This window comes from Neoarius graeffei, chromosome 15 (genome assembly GCF_027579695.1).
Source record: "Neoarius graeffei isolate fNeoGra1 chromosome 15, fNeoGra1.pri, whole genome shotgun sequence".
Lineage (NCBI taxonomy): Eukaryota > Metazoa > Chordata > Actinopteri > Siluriformes > Ariidae > Neoarius > Neoarius graeffei.
The window spans coordinates 6185260-6209257 of NC_083583.1; the positions used below are offsets into that span (position 1 = coordinate 6185260).

The following is a 23998-nucleotide window of genomic DNA, read 5'->3' on the forward strand; positions in this document are numbered from 1 at the left end:
CTCATATCTGCCAAACTGATCTTATTTTGAGACCGGCCTCAGGTGGGAGGAGCCAACACAAAACAGGAAACCCAAACGACCCCAGAGATCATTACATGGACGTGAAAGTCATTTTGATTCACATCTCATCTCATTATCTCTAGCCGCTTTATCCTGTTCTACAGGGTCGCAGGCAAGCTGGAGCCTATCCCAGCTGACTACGGGCGAAAGGCGGGGTTCACCCTGGACAAGTCGCCAGGTCATCACAGGGCTGACACATAGACACAGACAACCATTCACACTCACATTCACACCTACGCTCAATTTAGAGTCACCAGTTAACCTAACCTGCATGTCTTTGGACTGTGGGGGAAACCGGAGCACCCGGAGGAAACCCACGCGGACACGGGGAGAACATGCAAACTCCACACAGAAAGGCCCTCGCCGGCCACGGGGCTCGAACCCGGACCTTCTTGCTGCGAGGCGACAGCGCTAACCACTACACCACCGTGCCGCCCTGATTCACATCAGTGTCAATAAAAATCTAATACTTAACAAGTGTAACAGAACCTGAACAGCTGAAACCTGGAGCCAAAGTGCACAAAAAAGGTGAATTAGATGTGAATTAAAGCTAGACGGCCTTTCAGGTTTTTCAACTGTAGGTCATAAAAAGAATTTTTCCCGACACCCAATTATTTTTGTTTAGTGACCGAAAGCTACTGAATTCGAATCACAGACATCCAATTTTTAAAAATAGAACAGTTAATGAATATAGAGCCACATGGCCCTAAATTCTCCGCTACTTTTTCCTGCTTCACCATGACCCAATTCAAGATACTACATCATGCATCATGTGGTGGGCTTTCCCCATTTGCACAAGGCATTGTGGGATACAAATTTGAAATGGGAGAGAAAAATGGAGGATGTGAGTGTGCGAATGAAACATGTAAGACCGAGTACAGTAACGGAAAGTGAGAAGAAAAAACGTTATATACGAAAGAAAGGAAACGCAAGACCAAACTAATAAATATCGGCGCTCAGCAAGCACCTCGGTGTGATCAGCTGTTCGTTTAGCGACAGAATGATGGAACTGTCAGTGCACGCTCAAAGGGAAACCTGTAGATGGCAGTAATGCGACACTGTGGATGCCAGCTGCCGTAAAACCCAAAAGAAGATAAACCTGCGCATGCGCACACGGACTTCCTCTGTCTGCTTGACTGCGCAAAGCAAGCGATTTCATGCACATTATTTGCTTTAATCCCCTCAAATTAAATAACTTCCCAGCCACAGAATGGCCTGATATTTTTTTAAGATTTTACAGAAATAAACATGTATCACAATCACCACATTTCAAAGGGAACTAAATTTCACCGATTTTATGAAATCGAAAAGCCGTCTCGCTTTAAGTGAAAATAAAATGGTTTGATATGAAAATGTAAAGAATCAGGAATGTGAGTAGGACGGGAAGGTTTTTCCACATTTACTGGAATTTCATAAATTCTACGTGAATTCTATGACAAACTCTTTATGAATAAATCCATGTGTATCCGGCTTGATGTTTGTGCTGAAATGTGAATCAAATCAGTGTGGTGAGTCGATTCAGTGTTGAATCTTGATTCACAAAATCTTTATTTGGGGAATTGGATCTTTTTTTTGGGGGGGGGGGGGGGGGGGGGGGCATTGTTTCCGAGCCCTGGTTTGACTAAAAGGTCCAGTTGTAAGATCAAGAGTTGTGTTTGTGTTCTGTACAGAGTTCTAGTATCTGCCGGGCCGCTCTCCACGCCGGTGTGATGAAAGCTTCAGGAGGCTACGTGGACATCCTGGCTATGAATAAAAAGAAGAGCTACACGGGCAGCCTGAAGAACGGCGTCCAGTCTGAAAGGTACCTGCTTCTCATTTTTCTCCGATCTCTGATTTTCAGGGTTTTTTTTGGGGGGGCCGAGCTGAGTGGTTCTGATACATTAGTGGGTTTAAAGTAATAACATGTGGACGGACCACACACAAACCTTTAGTTTACTCAAGCAGAACAATTCAATAACGTGCTCAAAATGCTGCATTGACAAAATCGACTCCAAGCTTGTGGAATTGTGGGTGGATCCCAACTTTATAATCACATGCTCTCTGGTTTCCTGCTGCGTCTGCTGTCACGGGCTCGATCACCAGATAATTACAGCCAATCTGAAACCAAACGCCTTTATTTTATTTTATTTAAAAAAAAAATCCTCCTGTTATCTGATGTAGTGCAGCCTGAAGGCCACGCTGCTAATGAATTCATAAAGCAATCATGAAATAAAGGTCAGTTGGTTTTGAACACGATTGTAACACTAGTTACAGTGAGCTTGTGTTGGAGTTACCTTTTCCACATTTTCTTCATGTAATTTCAAAATAAATGGTATCGAAACATACTACATGCTGTACAACACGGGAATCAAACTTCTAATAAATAATATTGTCTGATTAAACCTCCTACATAGAATTTAAAGTTGCTGAGTGCAAAGTTGAATCCTGGGTAAAATGTTCTATGTCGATAGCTGTTGGAGTTTCGCGATGTTTTGCTGCTACACACACACACACACACACACACACACACACACACACACACACACACACACAGTGTATCCTGTGTTTAAATGTTTTGCCGAGATAAAAAGAGTCCCGTGTTTTACGATTCTGGAGATCGCCAAAGCAAGTGAGTGAGCAACAATATCACGTAGGGCGTGTTTGACCTACTTTTAACCAAAACAAGTTGGCGTGGGCGAACATGGCGGACTCGGCTCTCCTTCCAGCGGAAAAGAAAAGGAAAGCCTGCCTCGTGAGTGCAACTGCAAGATAGAGCAAGGTTAGATGACGTGTTATTTATCTGGACAGATAACTAAATCGTTCTAGCTAGCGCTTAGCTATCTTAGCCTTAGAATGCATGGGCTCGACTCCACGGTAGTGAGTATGGAGTTACACACCGAATGTTTTGATCTTACAGAGAAAGAAACAAGAACACAAAAGCAGGAACAGAGAAAATGTGTAAATATTTGTCTATATATTTGTTTCACGGATCTATTCGTAAACGTCAACCACAAATTACATCCCTGCGACTCAAAACTCTCTGAGGTCGATGCAGAGTCACGATGTTTTCTTGGTGGCGTCGCCATCTTGGTGTGACACAGTTCCATAGTTATGCTAATTAGTTAAAGCTCCTCCCTCGCGTTCAGCTGTTTCCTGTTTCCATTGGGCCGTACTGTTTACCTCAAGAGAGAGGAAAACGGTCCTAAAATGGAGAAAAGCGACCCTCAGGACATCAAAATGATCACATCTCGTTCGTCTGCATAATACTGTTCTTGTGAGACAGAAGAAAATGCCATGCACAATAAAAAAATAAATAAATAAATTGAAAATTTCAGATGACTTTGCAGTCAGCACCTTTAATTTTAGAATCCAAATCTTTAGCCATCACCGGTTTCATTAGTTATCCCAAATGCATAGCATTTAAAATATGACCCGCACTGATGCTCAAATTTTAACTCTTGGTTGATGGAGAGCGAAGGTGGTGTTGAGAGAGAATGACGCGTTCGTATCTCGTGGAGATGCAGTGTGAAACATGGATCTCAATAAACAGGATACAATAGTTCTCTCTTTATTCTTTTTTTCACCCAGATTTTCCACCAGACCTAAAAAAAAAAAGTCCACGACATTTAAATGCAACTCTAATGCAGAGACAAACAAAATGTGTAATGTAATGTTATCTATATTTTGTATATTTAATATTTTTTAAAATACATTTATTGAATAAATAAATTGCAAACTCTTAAATTAAATGTGGGACATTATTTTAAAAAAATAGTTTAAATTTTTTTTTAAATGTAGCATGTTAAAAAAACCTATCCTTTTAAAAATGTAACACGTTATTTAAAAAATAACTTAAAAATAATTTTAAAATGTTGCACATTATTTAAACATGTACATGTAAACATTTGGCTCTTTATTCAGGTTAGAGAAGGGTTTTTTTCATTCCACCCATTTTTATTCAAGTTAAAAGTTTTAGATTTCATTCACTTTGATGACGGTGGTTTGTGATTTCCATCACTGTTAGAAACCATAGATCTCCTGGCTGTACTTCGTGGACCCCACTTTGAGAATCATGGCTCGACATAAACTCTCTAGATATTATAAAACAATACATATATAGACACGAGCGTTTTACTGGGAAATACGCCACTCATATTTTTCATCAGAGCTCCATCCGGGACATGGAGAACCAAAACCGGGACATAAATCTCTCTATTTTTTTTGCAGTCCGGTTTCCATCAAATCGTGCGCTCTGATTGGCTCGCGAGCAGTCCGGAATCCTACGATCCGAACACCGGTTACAGACCTTTGCCGACTCGTTCGTTCACAACAACAATAAACATACTTAGTAGCAATTTTTTGTCAACATTTATTTTTGCATTTCACTATGATGAAAGCACATGGTTTTGTGTCGCCTAGATCAAGTTTTTTATTTTTGGAAAATTCCGAGCTGACGTAGCTTGTCAAACAGGTTTTTGACGAGCTTGTAGCAGGTTTGTTCTAAATATGGTTTCCCTTTCGGGCGCTTTCATTTTCTGTTAGAATTTGGTAAAGAAAAAAAAAATTATTTACCAGCTTAAGGTTGGTCCATATCGTGAAATACCGTGACCTCAGCCTTGTAAATACTGACCTCGGCCCAGAGGCCTCGGTCGGTATTTTCAAGATCTCGGTCACGGTACTTCACGATACGGACCTCCCAGCTGGTAAATAATATATAGATGTATGTCATTCGTGAGGAAATCGATGAGTGAGTTGTTTTGATAAATCTGGGTACTTTTTGTTTGTGAATGTGTCGATATAATAAAGAAAATCACACGTTGGCTTGAAGATATGAAGTTTATCTTCTAGTGTTGAAAAACTCGCATTTTTCATACAAAATACATCGCGGATCTGAGTGACATGTTTCCTGATATTTCACTCTGATGATGTCACTCCTGGTGTTTTCCCGCTGACTAGACGCGTGCTGTCAAAATGGCGAACCGGTTCAAAATTAAAATTCTTTTGATTAACTTGCATTTTTTTTGTGGATGTGTCCATATAATATAAAGAACATAACATTACACAGTGGCACAAAGATATCAAGTTTTCCTTCTCATGTTGAAAATATTTTCACTCGTTCACTTCGCTCGCTCATGAAATATCCATTCACCACTCGAGGATAAACTTCACATCTTCATGCAAATGTGTGATAGCCTCCATTTACATATTTGTCCAACATTCATAAGGACGTTCACATTTTAAATTATTTATTCTCATATGTCTAAAAGGCAAGATCATAAATCCAAACATAAGTCTTTGTTAGCAATATATTTTGAGATGAGCTACAATTTATATCACTATTTTGTCTGGACGTAATGATGTATTATGCGACAAGAAATCGCGATACGAATTTATGAATCACGATTATCATTAGCCTGCATAATATTAGATTTTCCTTGCTGTAACTGTGTTGTTTAGACAGCAGAGGGCGTGCTATATAACGTAGAACAGCGGGAATACACATGACTTTGCCGTAGGCGGAAGTAACACAGCTCTAATGCTGTGAAAAAACAAGCCGATCTAAAATGTGAAAGAGCTGTTGTGTGATTGCGTACAAATAGTTTTAACAAGAAATCAGTGCTCGGTTTCTTTTTACAGACTGCTGAAAGATAAAGAAAAGAAAAGCAAATGGAGGCAGAACAAATGTTCATAAGTTTAAGAAAAGGCGCATTTGTTAAGGTTTTTTTTTTCAATAAAAGGAAAATTTTAGTTGATAAATAAAAATGAAGAAAATTTTATTTATTTTTACAAAAATATCATGGGGAGAGTCGAGCCATGTATTGGGTGAATTGTTACATGCTCACTATTTGGACATGAAGCTAAATATTCTACCGAACGTGTATTCAGCAAAATAAGCTAGTTAGTTAACCAATATTAGCTAGACTTTTAAAAGTAAAAGTGTTGTCATGGTTACACTGTGAGCATCATGAAGTTTTTTTCCTCCCTCATATTAGCTAAGTGTTAACTGTCTCTCTTCCAGTAATTCCCAGTTCCAGGGCGGCTCCTTCCGTGTCTTCACCGTTCGAGAGTGATGCGTCTGTACACACACAGGGTCTCTCGTCCACTTCTCCAGGGACATACAGTCAGTCTTCTCATCAGGACAAAAATCACACTCGTCTACCAACTATTTCTGGAATTCTCTGAGAGCGAGGAGACCCACACCACCAGCGGACCTTCCTCCATCATCTTCCATCCAGATCATTCCTAATATCTTTTTCCTTTTTCATTTTTATACTATTTACACATACGAGGCTGAAAGGACCATGTTTACCAGCAGTGCTGGTTTTTAAAAAATATATATATTCAGCTATTTTATGATCTTTTACAAAAGAATATAAATATATTGATCACACTGTATTTAATCATCATTTTGTTTTGTACAGCTTTTCTTTGTGATTTTCTTTTTGCTGCACTTTTCCCTCTCCTAGCTTATCGTCCAGCATGTTTTATAACCCTGCTCCGTTTATACAGTGCCGGGTGGCAGGCGAGCAGGCAGCGGCGCTCTGTGTCTGGGGAGAAAAGCATCACCGTGAGCTTTGTTCTTCTGGCCAGAGGAACCTTCATGAACTTTTAGGGTAGACAGATTCTCTGTGTAGGAACGTAAAAGAAAGGAGGCGAAGAAAAGGCAACACTCCAAAGAAAAGAGAGCTTTCCTGTAGGCTTGTGTTAAAGCTTTCCAGAATCAATAACATAAAAGTTTGACCCAAGGTGCAAAAACAATGAAGTGGCCTTCAAGAAGCCCGAGGAGAAATTAATACCAAGCACACATGAGTCTGATTTCTGCCTTGGTAACATCCCAGCTAATGGAGATGTTAAAGGGGAACTGAAGGCAAATTTTTTAGTATCAAAATTCTGTTTCTCATTTTATTAAATATAGGAATGCATTTTTGATAGGTATTTTGTTACTGCTATAGCAAGTTATGAGTGTTTTGAAATGTATCAGTCCGTATGTCAAAGCAGCGGCCGTAAACGAGATTCGTTGAGACCTGTGCGAGACATCGTAGGACAGAAGTAAAACATACAGCGGAAATCAAAGTGACCGACATCTGCCAACATTGTCAAAAGACGCGCGCGCCCTCTTTCGAATGCTGATGTAATCAAGCCGGAAGTTTTGTTTGTTTTGATAGCAATCAGGAAAGTTTGAAAAAAGTCGGCAGTAATCGCCATTTAAACTCGTTTTTGTGCAATACTTCGTTTGGAAAACAGTTTTCAAAATGGCGGCACTGACACCTGGCTGACACTTCACGTTTCGAAGTCTCGCACAAGTCTCGTGAAAATCGCGCGGATAAGCGACGCCTGCCGTGGACCAAACGAACTAAATTCAACATGGCTAAAAACCGAATAGGCCGATAAGTCTAATATTTAATTGCAATTAGTTCCCAATACGAGTCACGATATAAGGTTACTAAAACCGAAACGTAATTGAATAACACGTTAATTAAGAAATAAAGCAAGTTTAAAAATGACTTCAGTTCTCCTTTAATAGATTGAATCCTTGACTCTGACTCAACACAATGTGTGGATTCATTTTCTAATATTCTAATATCTTGTTTTTTCTGTAGTAACAGCTCATTCCCAGGGGCTTCTACAGGTTAATAATAAACCGACAAAAAAAAAAAAAAAATTATAGTAACAAGTTGTGCCACACCATCATTGCTGATTATTTTCCTTTTACATCATGTCCTGAAATTTCACTTCTTATCTAACATTGAAAAATGTGTCTTAAAATTCCTACAGAAGATCCAAAAATAACATTTTGATTCTGTATTTATTCACAGTACTCACTCGCACCCTCACACACACACACACACACACACACACACACACACACGGTTACAATGTCAAATTATTTGTGCTAATGTTACAACAACAAAATTATAGAATTATCTTCGAATAAAGAAGAAAAGAACACATTTAAGGTTCTAGGCCCCCAAACAGTTCCAAAGGCACTAAAGGTCTTTTTCATAATGTATCTATATTTAGGCACTGCTGAAAAGCAGCGCTCCCGAGGAGTGTAAAACATGTTAGTAAATAACCCCACGTGATTTATTAAAAAAAAAAAGCAAGTTAGAGACTGTGACTTGAGTAACAGTAATTTGTGTGAGCTGACCTTCGTCAAATAAAGGTCAAGGAAAAGTTGTGCCCTGAACACACACACAAAAAAAAACTTGGTGGAAAAAAATCATGAAAATTGAGATTTATAAGTGATTGGAAAAAAAGCCTGGATCATTCCAGTACGGATGTTGTCTGGTTGCAAAAGCCATCAAAAATCAGGTCGATGCATTATTATATTCTCTAACATATGGAGCTTCGCTCTGCTAAAACATTTGGAACACAAAAATAGTTTTTAGTGAGGACAATAAACCAACTTCATTTGAAGTAACTAACAGTAAGATTGTTTTTTTTGGTGGCCGTCTATGAAACGACCAAAAAAGAAGAAAATTATTTACTCCGTCGACAACTATAAGTAACGATCAATATATTTCATTGGAAACTATATGGAGATGTTTTTATTTATGCCATTTTTAAGCTTGCTTTTGTGTGTGCAACAAAACCAGCAGTTAAAACCTTAACACGTCGAAAACTTCGTTAGCTTAGCGCACTTCACTCACATAGCAAATGTCATGATGTGATGCTGTTCAACAGCTATTCGCCAAAGCAAACTGGACCACATGACTAATCAATTCAGTTTGTAATCAAATACTGGCTCTCAAAATGTCCCTAAAATAATAATAATGATGATGATGATGATGATGATGATGATGATATTTTCCCAGATTTCCAAACGGATGATATCCGAACACCATACTGCGTGTAAACTGCTTTCATGGAGAAATTTCATAAAAATACACGGAAACCAAATGGATAACAATATGACAAATTTTTTAGCTGGACTTTTTCGCAATCCAAATTTAAGTTTTAATTTTCATCTTTGTAAAAGTAGACATTTCTCTCATTTCCTTTCCTTCTGCTTTTCTCTCCGTCTGTCTTCATGTGCTACCTCAGTCTTTTGCTACAGCTTAAGTGTTTAAATAAATATGGAGTTTAAGGGAAACTATTTGTACAGATTTTAAAATTATGTAAATATTCTGATTTATGACTGTTTTTTTTAAATAGTTGTGGATGCGAAGGTATGTTTTCTATGAAAGTGCATCTTTTATGCTTTTGTATCTTATCTTATTACTTCATTACTTTCTGTTACGTTTTTAAAAATCCAAAAAAAGTTGCGATTTGCAAATTTCTACTACTTTCGGCATAACCGTTTTAATTTTTTTTAAATTAAAAGCTGCAGTAGTACCTTTTAGACATGATTCATTCATGAAGCGACTCCAAGCGTTGTGTTGGAGTCGGATCTAGGTGCTAAACTCCAGTGATTATTTTTTTCACTTGGCATCTGCCGCAGGTAGTGAAAGCTCTTTTTGCACAAAACTGAAAATAAACTTTAACAATATCCTTGGTTGATTTGTCTTGTATTGTTTTGATTTGATTTTACTTCTTTGTGCAAGAATAACAACTCGTGACAAACTTGTTAATGTGTATGAAGGTTTATGTAAGTCATGTGACCTGTTAATTATTGTGGGTTTTTTTTCCACCTTTCTTTTGACACATGGGCCCTGTTAATGAGCTGATTCATTCAATCAGGTGTATTAAAGCAGATTAAAAAAAAAAAAAGTATGCAAGATCCATGTACTCAAAGACCAAGTTTGGGAACTACTGTACATTTGAGACCACCCAAGAGAAGCTGGCTGTCCTTGAACAGCCGTTCTAAGCCAGAAACACTGCCTTTTTTTTCCCTTCTCTTGCTGTGGACATAGTGTGATATGGAACAGTGCATATTAAAACAAATCGTTCACCTTAGCCCGGGTTACTGGACCAGTACTGTCATACAAATGAGGTCTCTCGACACCAGAACCTGAATGGAAAGACAGTTGAACAGAGAGTATTAAAGGTTTTGATATCAAATGTATTTGATATGAATAAGGCCTGGGCTTTAAACAAACAACTATTAAAGTGAGATTACTGCTGCAAACTAATCACTCTAACGTTTGCGAAAAGGTGCCGTGTTTCTACGTGTCTGTAATTAAGAGCAAAGTAATATTGGCTTGGCTGACTGGATATTTCATTTGGCGCTGCAAGTGTGGATTTCACAGAGACTGAAGAAAGTCGAAAAATCATCTATGTTAATGTGTATAGATAAGATTTCAGTCGAATAATTACTGAGATGTGAGTATCGATAAAAGTATCCCTTTGTACTCTGAACCTTTGTAGGAATTTTACTCATTTGTGTTTTGTCTCAGAAAAATATCTAATACTCTAAAATACAAATATTGTAATATTCCAAAACTAAAATATAAGGTTCATCTTGGAAAAATTAAAAAATACAGTCGTTGGATGAAAGAACAACTTTTGGAGTCCAAGAAATTGCAATAAATGACCAAAAGAAATGGTTAGATGTAAAAAGTGCAATCTAAGAGCATTCTCGGAACCAAACATTCCAAAGTGACCTTCATAAAATGTTAACTAGGACCCCTCAAACCCTTGGCTAACAGTGGGGGTCTTCTACAACAGATGGTGCAACATGTCAGGTGAAGTATTCATTGCATCGAATTTGCAACGCCAACTCAAAATTAGGTTTGAGATTCTGTGGTGCCCCCTGTTGGCCACTGCATACTGGCCACTGCATACTGGCCTCACCCGAGTGATGTGGGAAGTGGACAAGGGCCATGGTTGGCACAGGTTAAAAAAAGAGAGTCCTGCAGAACTACCACGTCGACATTTGCGTATGTTCAAGTGGATAGAAAATTGGTGAAGGATACAAACTGCTCTATAATTGCTTGAATTCCAGGCAGAATTGGGGTCGTGGTAATGCTCAGCCAAATTTCTGTGATGGCACCATTGAAGTCTGAAATATATCTGATTGACTCATCTCATAAGTAATTGGATTCAGTTACTTTGGACTCCTGGACTCCATTCAGATTTTACAGCTTGGGATTCTGGACTCCATTCAGGTCCTACAGCTTGGGACTCTGGACTCCTTTGTAGGACAACCAGGTGATGTTATTTCCAGTACCTACTTATCAGGATGAATCCAGATCATCCTTGTTGCTTGAAGGCATGGTAAGTCAAATCAAGCTACAGTATGCTTATGGCTTGAAGGGAACATGGTGCTGTACAAGGCTGAAAAATAGCCTTCAGGTAGTTGGGGACTTGCCTGGGCAGCTACAGGGAAGCAGTAGAGAGAACATAGCAATAAGGTGAAGCAACGTTCTGGATCAGTTGTAGCAGTCTGATGGTGTTCACATACAAGTTAGCAATGAGTGCACACACGTACCCACAGCAGTGGGCATCTATGCTTCAGCACCCGGGGAGCAGTTGGGGGTTAGGTGCCTTGCTCAAGGATACTTCGGGAATTGAGCCAGCAACTCTTTGGTAAGTAAAGCGAAAGTCCACCCAAGGCTGCTTCTCTAACCTTCAGGCCATGGCTACCCCCATTGGGGCAGACATACAGTAGTCTGATCTTAATAAGGCAAGAGGCTGAACAACCATCTGAGTGACCTTTGAGGAGAGAAAATTTTGGATCCACCTGTTGTAAAGGAGAAATGTACAAGCAGAGAATGATAATCGCTTGTCCACAACCACGCCAGTGTTTTGTGTCTTGTAAGATCACTGAGCTCTGTATGAAGATGTGATCTTGACATGGGAATGATGGCTGCCATCCATAATGAAATGATCATCGGACATGTTGAGATACGTGCAGAAATAAATGTCTGAAAAAGGAAAGGAAAGAAGAGGATGAGTATAAATGCATATGGGAGGATCTGACCTTGCTGAGAGAGTGGGTATAGGAGGGAAACCGAAGACCCAGCCCTGAATCTTTGGCACTCCAGTAGAGAGCCGGCCTGGTCTCTGTGTCACAAAACTTGACCAGCTCTTCAGGTAGCAAAGCAGACCACGTCCATGCTGAGCCACTTATTCCAAGGCTTGTGAGGAAAAAAAACTAGTCTCCGGACTGATGGCTACTGAGAGGTGAAGGAGGATCAGAAGTGATGATAGTTTGGCTGATCTCATGGCATGAAGTTTTCTTAATATCAGCCACAAGATCAAATCAAGTTTATTTGTAGTGCTTTTACAACAGACATTGTTGCAAACAGCTTTACAAAAAATTAAAGACTTTAAATATGAGTTAATTTTATCCCTAATTTATCCCTGATGAGCAAGCCTGTGGTGACAGTGGCAAGGAAAAATTCCCTCAGACAACATGAGGAAGAAACCTCGAGAGGAACCAGACTCAAAAGGGAACCCATCCTTATTTGGGTGATAACAGATAGCGTGATTATAAATAACTCACTTCTATAACTGTGCCCTATAGAGTCACAAAGTACAACTGTGTCTCATCTCATCTCATTATCTGTAGCCGCTTTATCCTTCTACAGGGTCGCAGGCGAGCTGGAGCCTATCCCAGCTGACTACGGGCGAAAGGCGGGGTACACCCTGGACAAGTCGCCAGGTCATCACAGGGCTGACACATAGACACAGACAACCATTCGCACTCACATTCACACCTACGGTCAATTTAGAGTCACCAGTTAACCTAATCTGCATGTCTTTGGACTGTGGGGGAAACCGGAGCACCCGGAGGAAACCCACGCGGACACGGGGAGAACATGCAAACTCCGCACAGAAAGGCCCTCGCCGGCCACGGGGCTCGAACCCGGACCTTCTTGCTGTGAGGCGACAGCGCTAACCACTACACCACCGTGCCGCCCAGTACAACTGTGTAACCAGGAAATTCATTATGATTTTAACATGAAGTCTGTTTTGTGGAAGTTATAAACTGTTCATTGATGGAAACTTGAGTGCAAAACTGTTCATGACAACTGCAGTCCTAAAGTTAGCAAGTCAACTGTAGTCCTCAGACATAGATGCATTACTACAAGTGTCCAGAGCCGTCTAAGTGTGACTTTCGACTGTCCATATGGGGCCGTCCTCCACAGGAGCAAAGTGATAAGACTCCAGCTAGAAGTAGGGCGTCAGGGTGGATCAGGCAAATCTGAGGAGCAGGAGAGGTCAGCATCTTATTGGTGTCTCAGGATCAACATGCAACTCAGAGATACAAATGGGGGGGAAGAATGAGAGAAAACACAGGTTGTTAGGTATGCCCAATGTCACCTAATGAGTAAGAACAGGATCCATTTTGCACTGAGTGCAAGCAGGGACTCTGGCAAAACTAACTGTGATAGCATCACTAAAAGAGAGAGCCAGAAGGTAACACAGATATGATGGCATCCTGGGACATAAAGCAACAGCCACTACACCATCAACAAACCCGAGCGAGCGAGTGATGGTGGGGTCATCAGCATCCATACATCTCAGTTTACCAAAACACACTATGACTGAGGACCCTCCAGATCTCCTCATTAACAAAAGGCTTGACTAAACAGATATGTTTTCAGCCTCGACTTAGACACTGAGACTGTGTCTGAGTCCTGAACACTACTTGGAACCTTGTTCCATAACTGTGGGGCTTTGTAAGAAAAGGCTCTGCCCCCTGATGTAGCTTTCACTGCCAGAAGTTCACTCAGGTACTGTGGTGCGAGACCATTCAGTGCTTTAAAGGTCAATAATAGTATTTTATAATTAATACGAAATTTGATTGGGAGCCAATGCAGTGTGGAAAAGACACGGGTGATGTGGTCATATCTTCTAGTTCTTGTTGGCCAAAAAGAATAAACATCAATGAAGAATCAGCTGTGTGATGGCCACACAGCTGTTTAGTACAAGAAGAGACAAGATGGTGGAACGCTTACGTCGCAAGGCAGGTGCGGCAGGTGCCGAAAACGCCACTACAAAATTAATCAATAATTTTCCGGGTTTGTGTTTCATAATTAAACATATACAGCGCAAGTTGATAAGTGATTTGATACAGTCGGCCATAATTGCAAGCTACATCGTTACAGTGCTAGTTTTGTCTATCCATTGTTGTTGGATAACAGCAAACCAGCAACAACTTGTTACCTTTGATCCGCGGAGTCAATACATCTCGTACTCCGTGATTTTAAATCATGGAAATGTGGCTCCCCCGACAAGGCAGATCCGAACCAGGGAGAAAGAAAGATCATCCCTACAACTGAGAAGATCTCTCGGTTACCTCGTCATGACGCTACTACTTGCAGGGGATATCCACCAAAACCCTGGGCCCATCAGCTGTAGTGGTGACACGGAGTCTGCTGTTGCTACAACCATCAGACAAGGTACTGTTGACACTTCTGGTAATTCGATGAACGTGCAACAAAATTATAAACTTCTGCCACCTCTTCCTTTGAACGTTACACCGGCAAATGGAAATGGAATAATCCCCCCATTCAACAAAGTGTGTGATAAACTGTCCATTCATAAACGGCGCAACTTCCTGTTTTTCCAAACAATGAACCATGCAAAAGTTTTGTGGGACCCACGCGCAAAGCCCAAGGGGCTGCTAGGAGGACATTTAAACATCCGAAGCGTCGCATCAAAAACTGATCAACTGGAAAAATTATTAATGGACTCAAATCTTGATTTTCTTTGTCTGACCGAATCATGGCTGGCAGACTCGTCATCTGACGTTGCATACCGAGTGCCTGGTTTTAACATTTTTAGAAAAGACCGAATATCTGGTAGAGGAGGTGGTCTGTTGATGTATGTTAAAGATTCCGTAAATTGTAATGAAATTGAAATTAAGTGCACGGACTTGGAATGCATGGCAATAAGAGTGGCTTTATCCACCAACATGTCATTCACCGTAATGTGCATATATAGACCACCCTCATCAAACACTATGTTTTATGAACATTTAAGAAACATTTTGAAGGAAATGAACACAAATAAAGAAATAATTTTACTTGGTGATTTTAACATAAACTGGGCTAGTAAGTCAGTTAGAAAGAAACTTAAAGACTTAACAAATCAGTTTTACCTCACTCAACTAATTCAAGGAATTACATTATCATCTCAAACACAATTACATTATCATCTCAAACACAAATTCATCTCATTCTCATCTCATTATCTCTAGCCGCTTTATCCTTCTACAGGGTCGCAGGCAAGCTGGAGCCTATCCCAGCTGACTACAGGCGAAAGGCGGGGTACACCCTGGACAAGTCGCCAGGTCATCACAGGGCTGACACATAGACACAGACAACCATTCACACTCACACCTACGGTCAATTTAGAGTCACCAGTTAACCTAACCTGCATGTCTTTGGACTGTGGGGGAAACCGGAGCACCCGGAGGAAACCCACGCGGACAACATGCAAACTCCACAGAGAAAGGCCCTCGCCGGCCCCGGGGCTCGAACCCAGGACCTTCTTGCTGTGAGGCGACAGCGCCAACCACTACACCACCGTGCCGCCCTCAAACACAAATTGATTTGATATTTAGTAATAAGCCTGAGAGAATAACAAAAACATTTAATTTTCTAACTGGAATATCAGACCATAACTTAACATTGTTATCAAGGAAATTAACGAAACAAAGGTTTATGTATCGACAGGAAAGGAGAATATTTAACATTATACCTAAGAGGCTTATTAGTGAATTTGAATGTCAGTTTAAGCAACAAAATTGGAACACGATTCTGTCAATCAGGGACCTTGAAAATGCCTCTGAGAACTTAATGGCTACTATTAATAGGATTAAAGGTGAGTTTAGTAAAAATGTTACATTCTCAAGAAAAAAACAAAATCTACCTTGGGTTGATGAGCAAGTTTGGGCCTTAATGCGTCAAAGGGATCATGCATTGAAAATTGCACTTAACTCTGGATTAGCATGTGACAGGAGAACATTTCAACAGCTACGTAACAAAGTTGTTAATGACTTGAGGAAGGCTAAAGCTAATTTCTTTATTAATATTATAAATGAATCAAAAGGGAACACAAGGAAAACATGGAAAAATATCAATAGAGTATTTAAGAAAGACAATAATAAAAAATATACTGAGTATGAATTGCTAGTGCAGGGGAACCTTATAAGGGATAAAGTCCAAATTTCCTCTATGTTCAATGACTATTTTATTAACTCAGTCTATGATCTTGCATTAGGTTTTGGTGCAAGAGAGAAAACCATTACACTAGTGAAAGATGATATGTCATCCTTTAGCATGTCAGAAGTGTCAGAAACCTCTGTAACTAAAATCTTAAGGCAGTTAAAAAATTCTAAGGCAAAAGATATTTTTGACTGCGATTGTGCATTTGCCAAAAAATACGCAAATATACTCTGTACCCCTATCACCCACTTGGTCAATTTATCCATTACAGAAAGTTATTTTCCTGTTGCCTGGAAGACAGCAGTAATAACCCCCATTTTTAAATCTGGGGATGTTACCAACATTACCAACTATAGGCCTATTTGCATTCTTCCCACCATCTCTAAAGTAACTGAAAGAGTTGTGTGTAACCAGTTGATGGCCTACTTAGAAGACCGTTTCCTGCTGCATCCTATGCAGTTTGGATTTAGGAAAAACCATTCAACAGAAACGGCCCTCTGTTACTTTATAGAACAAATAAAATCTAAGCTTGATGGAGGTGGTGTAGTTGGTGCTGTCTTCCTGGATTTCAGGAAGGCATTTGACACAGTTAATCACAATGTTTTGTTATCTAAACTCTCACAGCTTGATTTTTCTACTACCGCTTTGACATGGATGGAATCATATCTAGACTCTAGAAAGCAGTGCACAAGAATTAATGGTACATGCTCCACTCTGTCCAATAGCACAACTGGAGTGCACAGGGATCAATTTTAGGACCAATTTTATTTAGTTTATATATTAATGATTTACCTTTGGTTTGCCCAGATGTTCAAATGCAAATGTATGCAGATGATACAGTTATTTTTGTTCATGCCAAAACCAGAGAACAAGCTGCACTAAAACTTACCTCAGCCTTAAACAAGGTGTCAGATTGGCTGACACACAACTGTCTTACTCTCAATGTGGGCAAGACAGTGTCCATGTACTTTTCCATCAAGAGGTGTGATGTAAACCAGCAACCTGACATCTTTGTTAAGGGAGAGGCCATAAAAACTGTTGATAACTTCAAGTATCTGGGTGTTATCATTGATTCTAATTTGTCTTTTAAAACGCATATCAAGAAGATATCCAAATGTGTTAGAGTTAGTTTAGTAAATTTTAGGCATATCAGACACCAGTTGCCACTGTCTGCTGCAAAATTGTTCCTACACTCAATGATCTTTTCACATCTGTCATACTGTTGTACAAGTTGGTCACAGGCAGGTGTGACCACCATAAAACCATTAGCCTCTCTTTACAAAATGGCTTTAAAGATTTTGGACAAAAAGCCAAGATATTACCATCATTGTGCTATTATATCAAAATACAATATGCTGTCCTTTGAGAGTTTTATTTGTTTTGCTAATATGTGTTTATTGTATAAACTTTTCCATGATCTTGCACCATCACCTCTTAGGCAGTGTATATCACTGTGCAGAGACAATTTAAGAGTTTCAAGGTCCTCTGTGAGAGGTGATTGCTATGTGGGTTATAGGAAAACTTCCTTTGGTCAATCAGCTTTTTCTGTTAGTGCAGCTGAAAAATGGAATGCAATTCCAGTTCACATTAGAAACAGTGCAAGCTTTAGCCAGTTTAAATTATCATTAAAGGTATGGCTTAAGGCTAATCAAATATGTGATCATTAATCAGTGTGCTGTTTTATAGTAAGTATTGTGAAATGGTATGTGTATTGTTTTATATGACGATGTCTATTGTTGTATGTGTGTTGTTTTTATGTGATGATGTGATAGTATATGTTTTTTATATGTTTTAGGATGATGCATGGGCGGCACGGTGGTGTAGTGGTTAGCGCTGTCGCCTCACAGCAAGAAGGTCCTGGGTTCGAGCCCTGGGGCCGGCGAGGGCCTTTCTGTGCGGAGTTTGCATGTTCTCCCCGTGTCCGCGTGGGTTTCCTCCGGGTGCTCCGGTTTCCCCCACAGTCCAAAGACATGCAGGTTAGGTTAACTGGTGACTCTAAATTGACCGTAGGTGTGAGTGTGAATGGTTGTCTGTGTCTATGTGTCAGCCCTGTGATGACCTGGCGACTTGTCCAGGGTGTACCCCGCCTTTCGCCCGTAGTCAGCTGGGATAGGCTCCAGCTTGCCTGCGACCCTGTAGAAGGATAAAGCGGCTAGAGATAATGAGATGAGGATGATGCATGTTTTAGAATGCTGTTGCTATTTTAGTGTGTACTTCATATTGGCAACAGTAAGTCATGTGTGTATGTTTGTGTTTTTATAGCTCCCTGCCCAGGGACCACAGATGCAAATTAGCTTTCTAGCTAACTCTGGTACTAGTGATGTCTTGTACATGGTCCCTGTCAAATAAGCTAATAAACTAAACTAAACTAAACTAAACTAAACTAAGGACTCTTGGAGCTTGTTTATGCACTTATTGGAAAATCCAGACAGTAAAGACCAGTTTTCTGTGAAATGCTTTCGAGCCAGACAGACGAGTACCTCGAAGGTCCTTCTGGGTGAGGAGGATTGACAACTGATTGTAACCAGGTGGTTTAAGATGTGTGATGTAATACCAGTCAGTAGTTGCTAATGTAATGCTCATGTATCCAGTGTGGGCTTTTGAGGGATGACTTTAACCCGTCATGTCTTGACAGCAGTTTGTACATGACCAGATGTTGTGGTCATTCATGATGGAAATGATGAATGTGAGGAGAGATAGAGAGGTATTTAGGGGAGTGTGGGGGCTGAGATTGCTGCATGAAGGAAGCTGCAGAATCTCTTATGGATAAAAACAAGTTAAGGAGAACTCGTTATTAATCTTGAGATCATCAGCAGTTAGGAAGGAAGGGGGGAGTGTTGAGAAAAAAAAACCTCTTTCACCATGCGGCACTTTGTGCTAGACTGTGACTCAGTCGATGTGTATCCAAGCTGTCGGTAATTTCCAGAGCAGAGTGTTGGGTGGTTATAAGAGTGATGTTGATGGTATAATGGAAAGCACCTCTGGGCATGTTGACTGTCATTGTAGCCTTGTGTCCAGGAGTTAATGAGACAACACTTCTGTGAACACTTCATAATACAAATTCTCACGTGTGTATGTCTTCAGAATGGAACAACTGCTGTGTCACTAGCTCATCTGGTTCAAATGTGAAAAACACGCAGCTGTATTTACAGCAGCTGGAATTAATTTCCATTGCAAAATCAAATGAGCTGTTTACATGGACCTAACGTTCTTCAAAGTGTTGAAAATCTGTTAGAATGAAAACCTCAGTTGGTCCCAATAAGGAAACGGTTACCATAATAACAATAATTGTGTGAATGCTTTCTGAGTATAACAAGTGGCTCACATTAGTTCAAGACTGTCTATGTACCAAATACCTTTATTGAACAGGATTTGTGAGAAATAGAATTTGTCATAGTTTATTCTGCTTTGAAATGTTAGACCGATGCCTCTCAAGTCCCTCAACCCCAACCTGAAAAAATGTGAACTTTGTTTCTCTCGGCCTCCATGACGTTGTGTACATTACATTAATGGCATTTAAAAGGTGCTCTTATCCAGAGTATAACATACCCAGAGCAGCCTGGGGAACAGTCAGAGGTTAGGTGCCTTGCTCAAGGGCACTTCAGCTATTCCTGCTGGTCCAAGGAATTGAACCAGCAACCTTTTAGTCCCAAAGCCACTTCTTGAACCTTTAAGCTATGGTTTCCCCATGTACTGTAGTGCAGTGACGGCCATTATTTGGATGGTGTGTAGGGTGTAGTGGTTAGCACGGTCACTTCGCAGCAAGAAGGTTCTGGGTTCGAGCCCAGTGGCTGACGGGGGCCTTTCTGTGTGGAGGTTGCATGCTCTACCCATGTCTGCGTGGGTTTCCTCTGGGTGCTCTGGTTTTCCCCACAGTCCAAAGACATGCAGGTTAGGTTAACGCGGGGCAGCCTTGGGCTGCAGTGCCCTTTAGCAAGGCACCTAACCTCCAACTGCTCTCTGGGTGCTGTAGCATAGCTGCCCACTGCTCTGGGTATGTGTGTGCACTCATTGCTCACCTGTGCGTGTTCACTGCTTCAGATGGGTTAGATGCAGAGGAGGAATTTCACTGTGTTTAAGTGTACGTGTGATAAATGAAGTAGTTGTTGTTGTTCTTATTCTTCTTATTATTATTTATACTGTTATTTTTTGCGAGTGCACCTGACACCCTTGTCACCCCAAAGGTTTACTGCTCATCTGCAATTAATGCTGGCTTATTGAACCTGATTTAAGATTTTTTTAAAACTAATTTGTTTATATATCTTTCACAGGAATATTTACAGAAGGAATCCAGTTAGTAGGGAAAAGGATGGGCTCATATCCTACCTCTCACTGAGTTTGTGCAAATTTCCATACAAGTAGACTCACTAGTGTGAGCATGATTGATGTGCTTCAAATCGTATCATTGTTGATGAGTTACTGTGAGTCTATATTTGGGTTAAGTGGTCACGTTTAAAGTACCACTCCCAAATCAGATAAAGTTGGGACGGTATGTTGAAATTAAAGCTGAAAACAATGGGGGCGTCGTGGCTCAGGAGGATAAGGCGCCATACCATAAATCCGGGGACCCGGGTTTGATTCTGACCCGAGGTCATTTCCCGATCCCTCCCCGTCTCTCACTTCCTGTCTCTACACTGTCCTATCCAATAAAGGTGAAAAAGCCCCCCAAAAAACTGAAAACAATTATTTGTAAGTAATATTTGACCTGTATTGCACTCAAAACAATGCAACAGCATGTTATTTGATGATTTGCATCATGAATTTAATTGTTTTCTCAAAATAAATACATTTCAAAAAAGTTGGGACGGCAAAGCATTTACCACTTTATAACATTTCCATTCCTTCTTACAACACTTAAAATATGTTTAGGGACTGAAGACACCAAGTGATGAAGTGTTTCAGGTGTTATTTTGTCCTATTCTTCCTGTAAACGGTACAGGGTTGTCACGGTCATACTTTTAATTTCTAAATTCTCCACACATTCTCTACTGGGGACAGAGGGGACACGCCCTCTTTTTCCACAGCCACGCCTTTGTAATGTGAACAGAATGTGGTTTTGCATTCTCTTGTTGAAATCTCCCTGGAAAAGATGTCGTCTTGAAGGCAGCAGATGTTGCTCCAAAATCTCGGTGTACTTTTCTGCATTAATACTCCATCACAGAAGTGTGAGTTACCTTTGCCAAGGGCACTGACCCAACCCCATACCATGACAGACCCTGGCTTTTGGGTTTGTTCTTGGGAACGGTCTCGATGGTTCTTTCCCTCTTTGGTCTGGAGCACATGGTGTCCATTTCTCACAAACAAAGACCTGGAATACTGATTCATCTGACCAAAATACACATTCCCACCGTGTGATGGTCCATCCCAGATGCCTCTGAGCTGAGAGAAGTTGACGGCGCTTCTGATCAGTTAACATAAGGCTTCCTTTTAGTACAGTAAAGTTTTAACTGGAGTTTGTGGATGTAACTCTGTATGTAGAGCTTGATAAAGGTTTGCCAAAGTAATCCTGAGCCCATGTGGTTATATCAACTCGAGATGAATGACTGTTCTCGATGCAGTGAGAGATCGGAGATCACGGGGATTCAGATTAGGCTTGAGCCCTTTGCACTTTACACACAAAAACTCCTCCAGATTTCTTGAATCGTTTAATGATGATATGCACCATAGAGGGTGAAATATCAAAATCCCTTCCTATCTTTCTTTGAGGAACATTGTTTTTAAACATTTCAATAATTTTCTCACACGTTTGTTGACAATCTGGAGATCCTCGGCCCGTCTTTGCTCCTCAAAGACTAGGGCTTTCCTGGAGACTGATTTTGTACCGAATGTACTAAGCTGCCATTCTTGGGTTCCTGAGCAAGATCCTTAACCTTCAACTGCTCAGTTGTATTCTGTCAATATTAAGTGCCTTTGGATAAAAGTGTCAGCCAAATGACATGCAGACAATCATTTTGCAGCAAGTAACAAATGAGATATTCTGCAAATGCAACCTTGTTATACACGAGAACTTTCACTACAATATACAGGATGACTAATGACTCATAATGACCCTAACCCATAACTATATCATCGCTTGTTTACCGCAATGCATTATGGGCGATACCCGGGGTCAGCGCTGCTGGATTGTTTACTTTCGCCTTTGTTAAACACTGCATTGTTCTGTCTAACTGGTTTTAACCATGCCGCCTAAAGTGAACTGCCGTGTGCCTTACTGTGTCTCTACAACAAAGAGAGCACCTAATTTGAGCTTTTATCAGCTGCCAGTCGAGGAGAAAGAAATGGATAAGTTTAATCTGCAACGAAAACCTTCAAACTGAATCAAAATGGACGAGTGTTTGAAGCTGACAATTCTCTGGTGGGAAAAAGACGTACTTAAACTGTGACCCAGCAATATTTCCATGGTCTGCAGAATGGGCTTTGGTTACAGAAGATCATAACAATCGATACTGTTCATCATCTGAAACTAGTGACATTCCAAAGCCTGTAAAACAAAAAAGCATTCTTTGGCCTCAGCCGAACGAGCCTGTCGGACTGATAAAACTCCCAAACCACGAAGGGTTCTCTTTCAGATATGGATAATGTTCAGTGTACCTCACTAGCGGCATTTATTGAAGAAAATGCATTTATACTGAATGTGACATGGCAGATCATCGGGTTTCCAAAGTTATTTTTTTAATAAATGTTTCCTGATATCAGGTTTAACTAATTAATTAGTTATTTAACTAATCACTCATTTATCGCTCAGACCATAATTCACCCACGAATCCCCCACGAGAGCGCTGCTCTGCGCCAATTCCCAATATTCGGATCGATTTGTTTTCTTGATAAAGTTTAGCTGGTGCAATATACGTCCTCAGAAATAAGACATTCTGAGATTTGATGATGTTGTTGTATAGTTTGGTAGACTCGGTCTAGACTCTCACCAAGCTTGATTTGGATTTTCCTGCTGTAAACCGTCGGCATGTTATCCACCTCTTTAAATCACCAATTTCATTGTCTTCCACGACAGAGCTCCTCTCACATCGCTTTCATGTAAAATTAATCTGACATCTGACAACTACCGACCCCGGCTATCCCCCACAATGCACTGCGGTAAACAAGTGATGACATAGTTATGCTTGGGGGCTATTGTACTATCCATTGCCATCCAGAAGCGGATAGGTTCCCTTCTGCTTTCTTCCTTATGCCATGTCAAATCACTGTCACCTCCGTCACCTCATCGTCACAGTCACTCCATCATGAGGGACAAATTTAAATCTGCCTCTGGATTTCTGTAAAGCTGCTTTGTGACAATGTCCATTGTTAAAAGCACTATGTATAAATAAAATTCAATTGAATATACAAAATTTGACATGGACATGCAGCTATTTATTAAAGGATTATTATTGGCAGGGTTTTGTTCTAAAATGACTCATCCCTATTACAAGATCCAGCTGTTTGATTTGATGAACCTTATTTCAATCCAACTCTCTAACCAAATACAAACACGATCTATTTCTTCTTTCTGGACCATGTGTGCATCTAAATCCTTAACACTCAGTGAGGATAAAGAGAAATGACTCATCCACAGTGTCATATGCTGGCAAAAAATCCTTATTCTGTTATGGTTTCTGCTTCTGTTTCTACCTTCAAACCAGACTTTTGCAAAAATAATCAAGACAACCATTTTTGGCTCGAGGAAAAAAATGGTGTAACTGTGTCATGCTGAATAATGGATATCTTTTCGGATGAAGGTGTTGTGGAACAGAAACCTATATCCTGAACTGTAAAGAAGAATAGAGCCTGACATGTTGTGATGTGGGAGTTTCGTGAGTTATGGATGGATTTGCTTCTGGGAGGGAATCGTGTTTTTTGTGCATTTTGGCTGAACATGTGTTGGGAAGGTGGAACCACAACGC

General features: G+C 40.3%; 1 protein-coding gene across 1 annotated transcript in view; it reads left to right on the forward strand.

The window, feature by feature from the left end:
* Positions 1 to 9535, forward strand: part of crispld2 (cysteine-rich secretory protein LCCL domain containing 2) — a 55332-nt gene extending 45797 nt beyond the window's left edge. Inside the window, exons 14-15 of the mRNA XM_060940808.1 lie at positions 1731 to 1861; positions 6059 to 9535. Coding sequence (XP_060796791.1) covers positions 1731 to 1861; positions 6059 to 6110 — 183 coding nt within the window. The 3' untranslated portion in view covers positions 6111 to 9535. The remainder of the gene's footprint in view (positions 1 to 1730; positions 1862 to 6058) is intronic.
* Positions 9536 to 23998: the final 14463 nt, after the last annotated feature.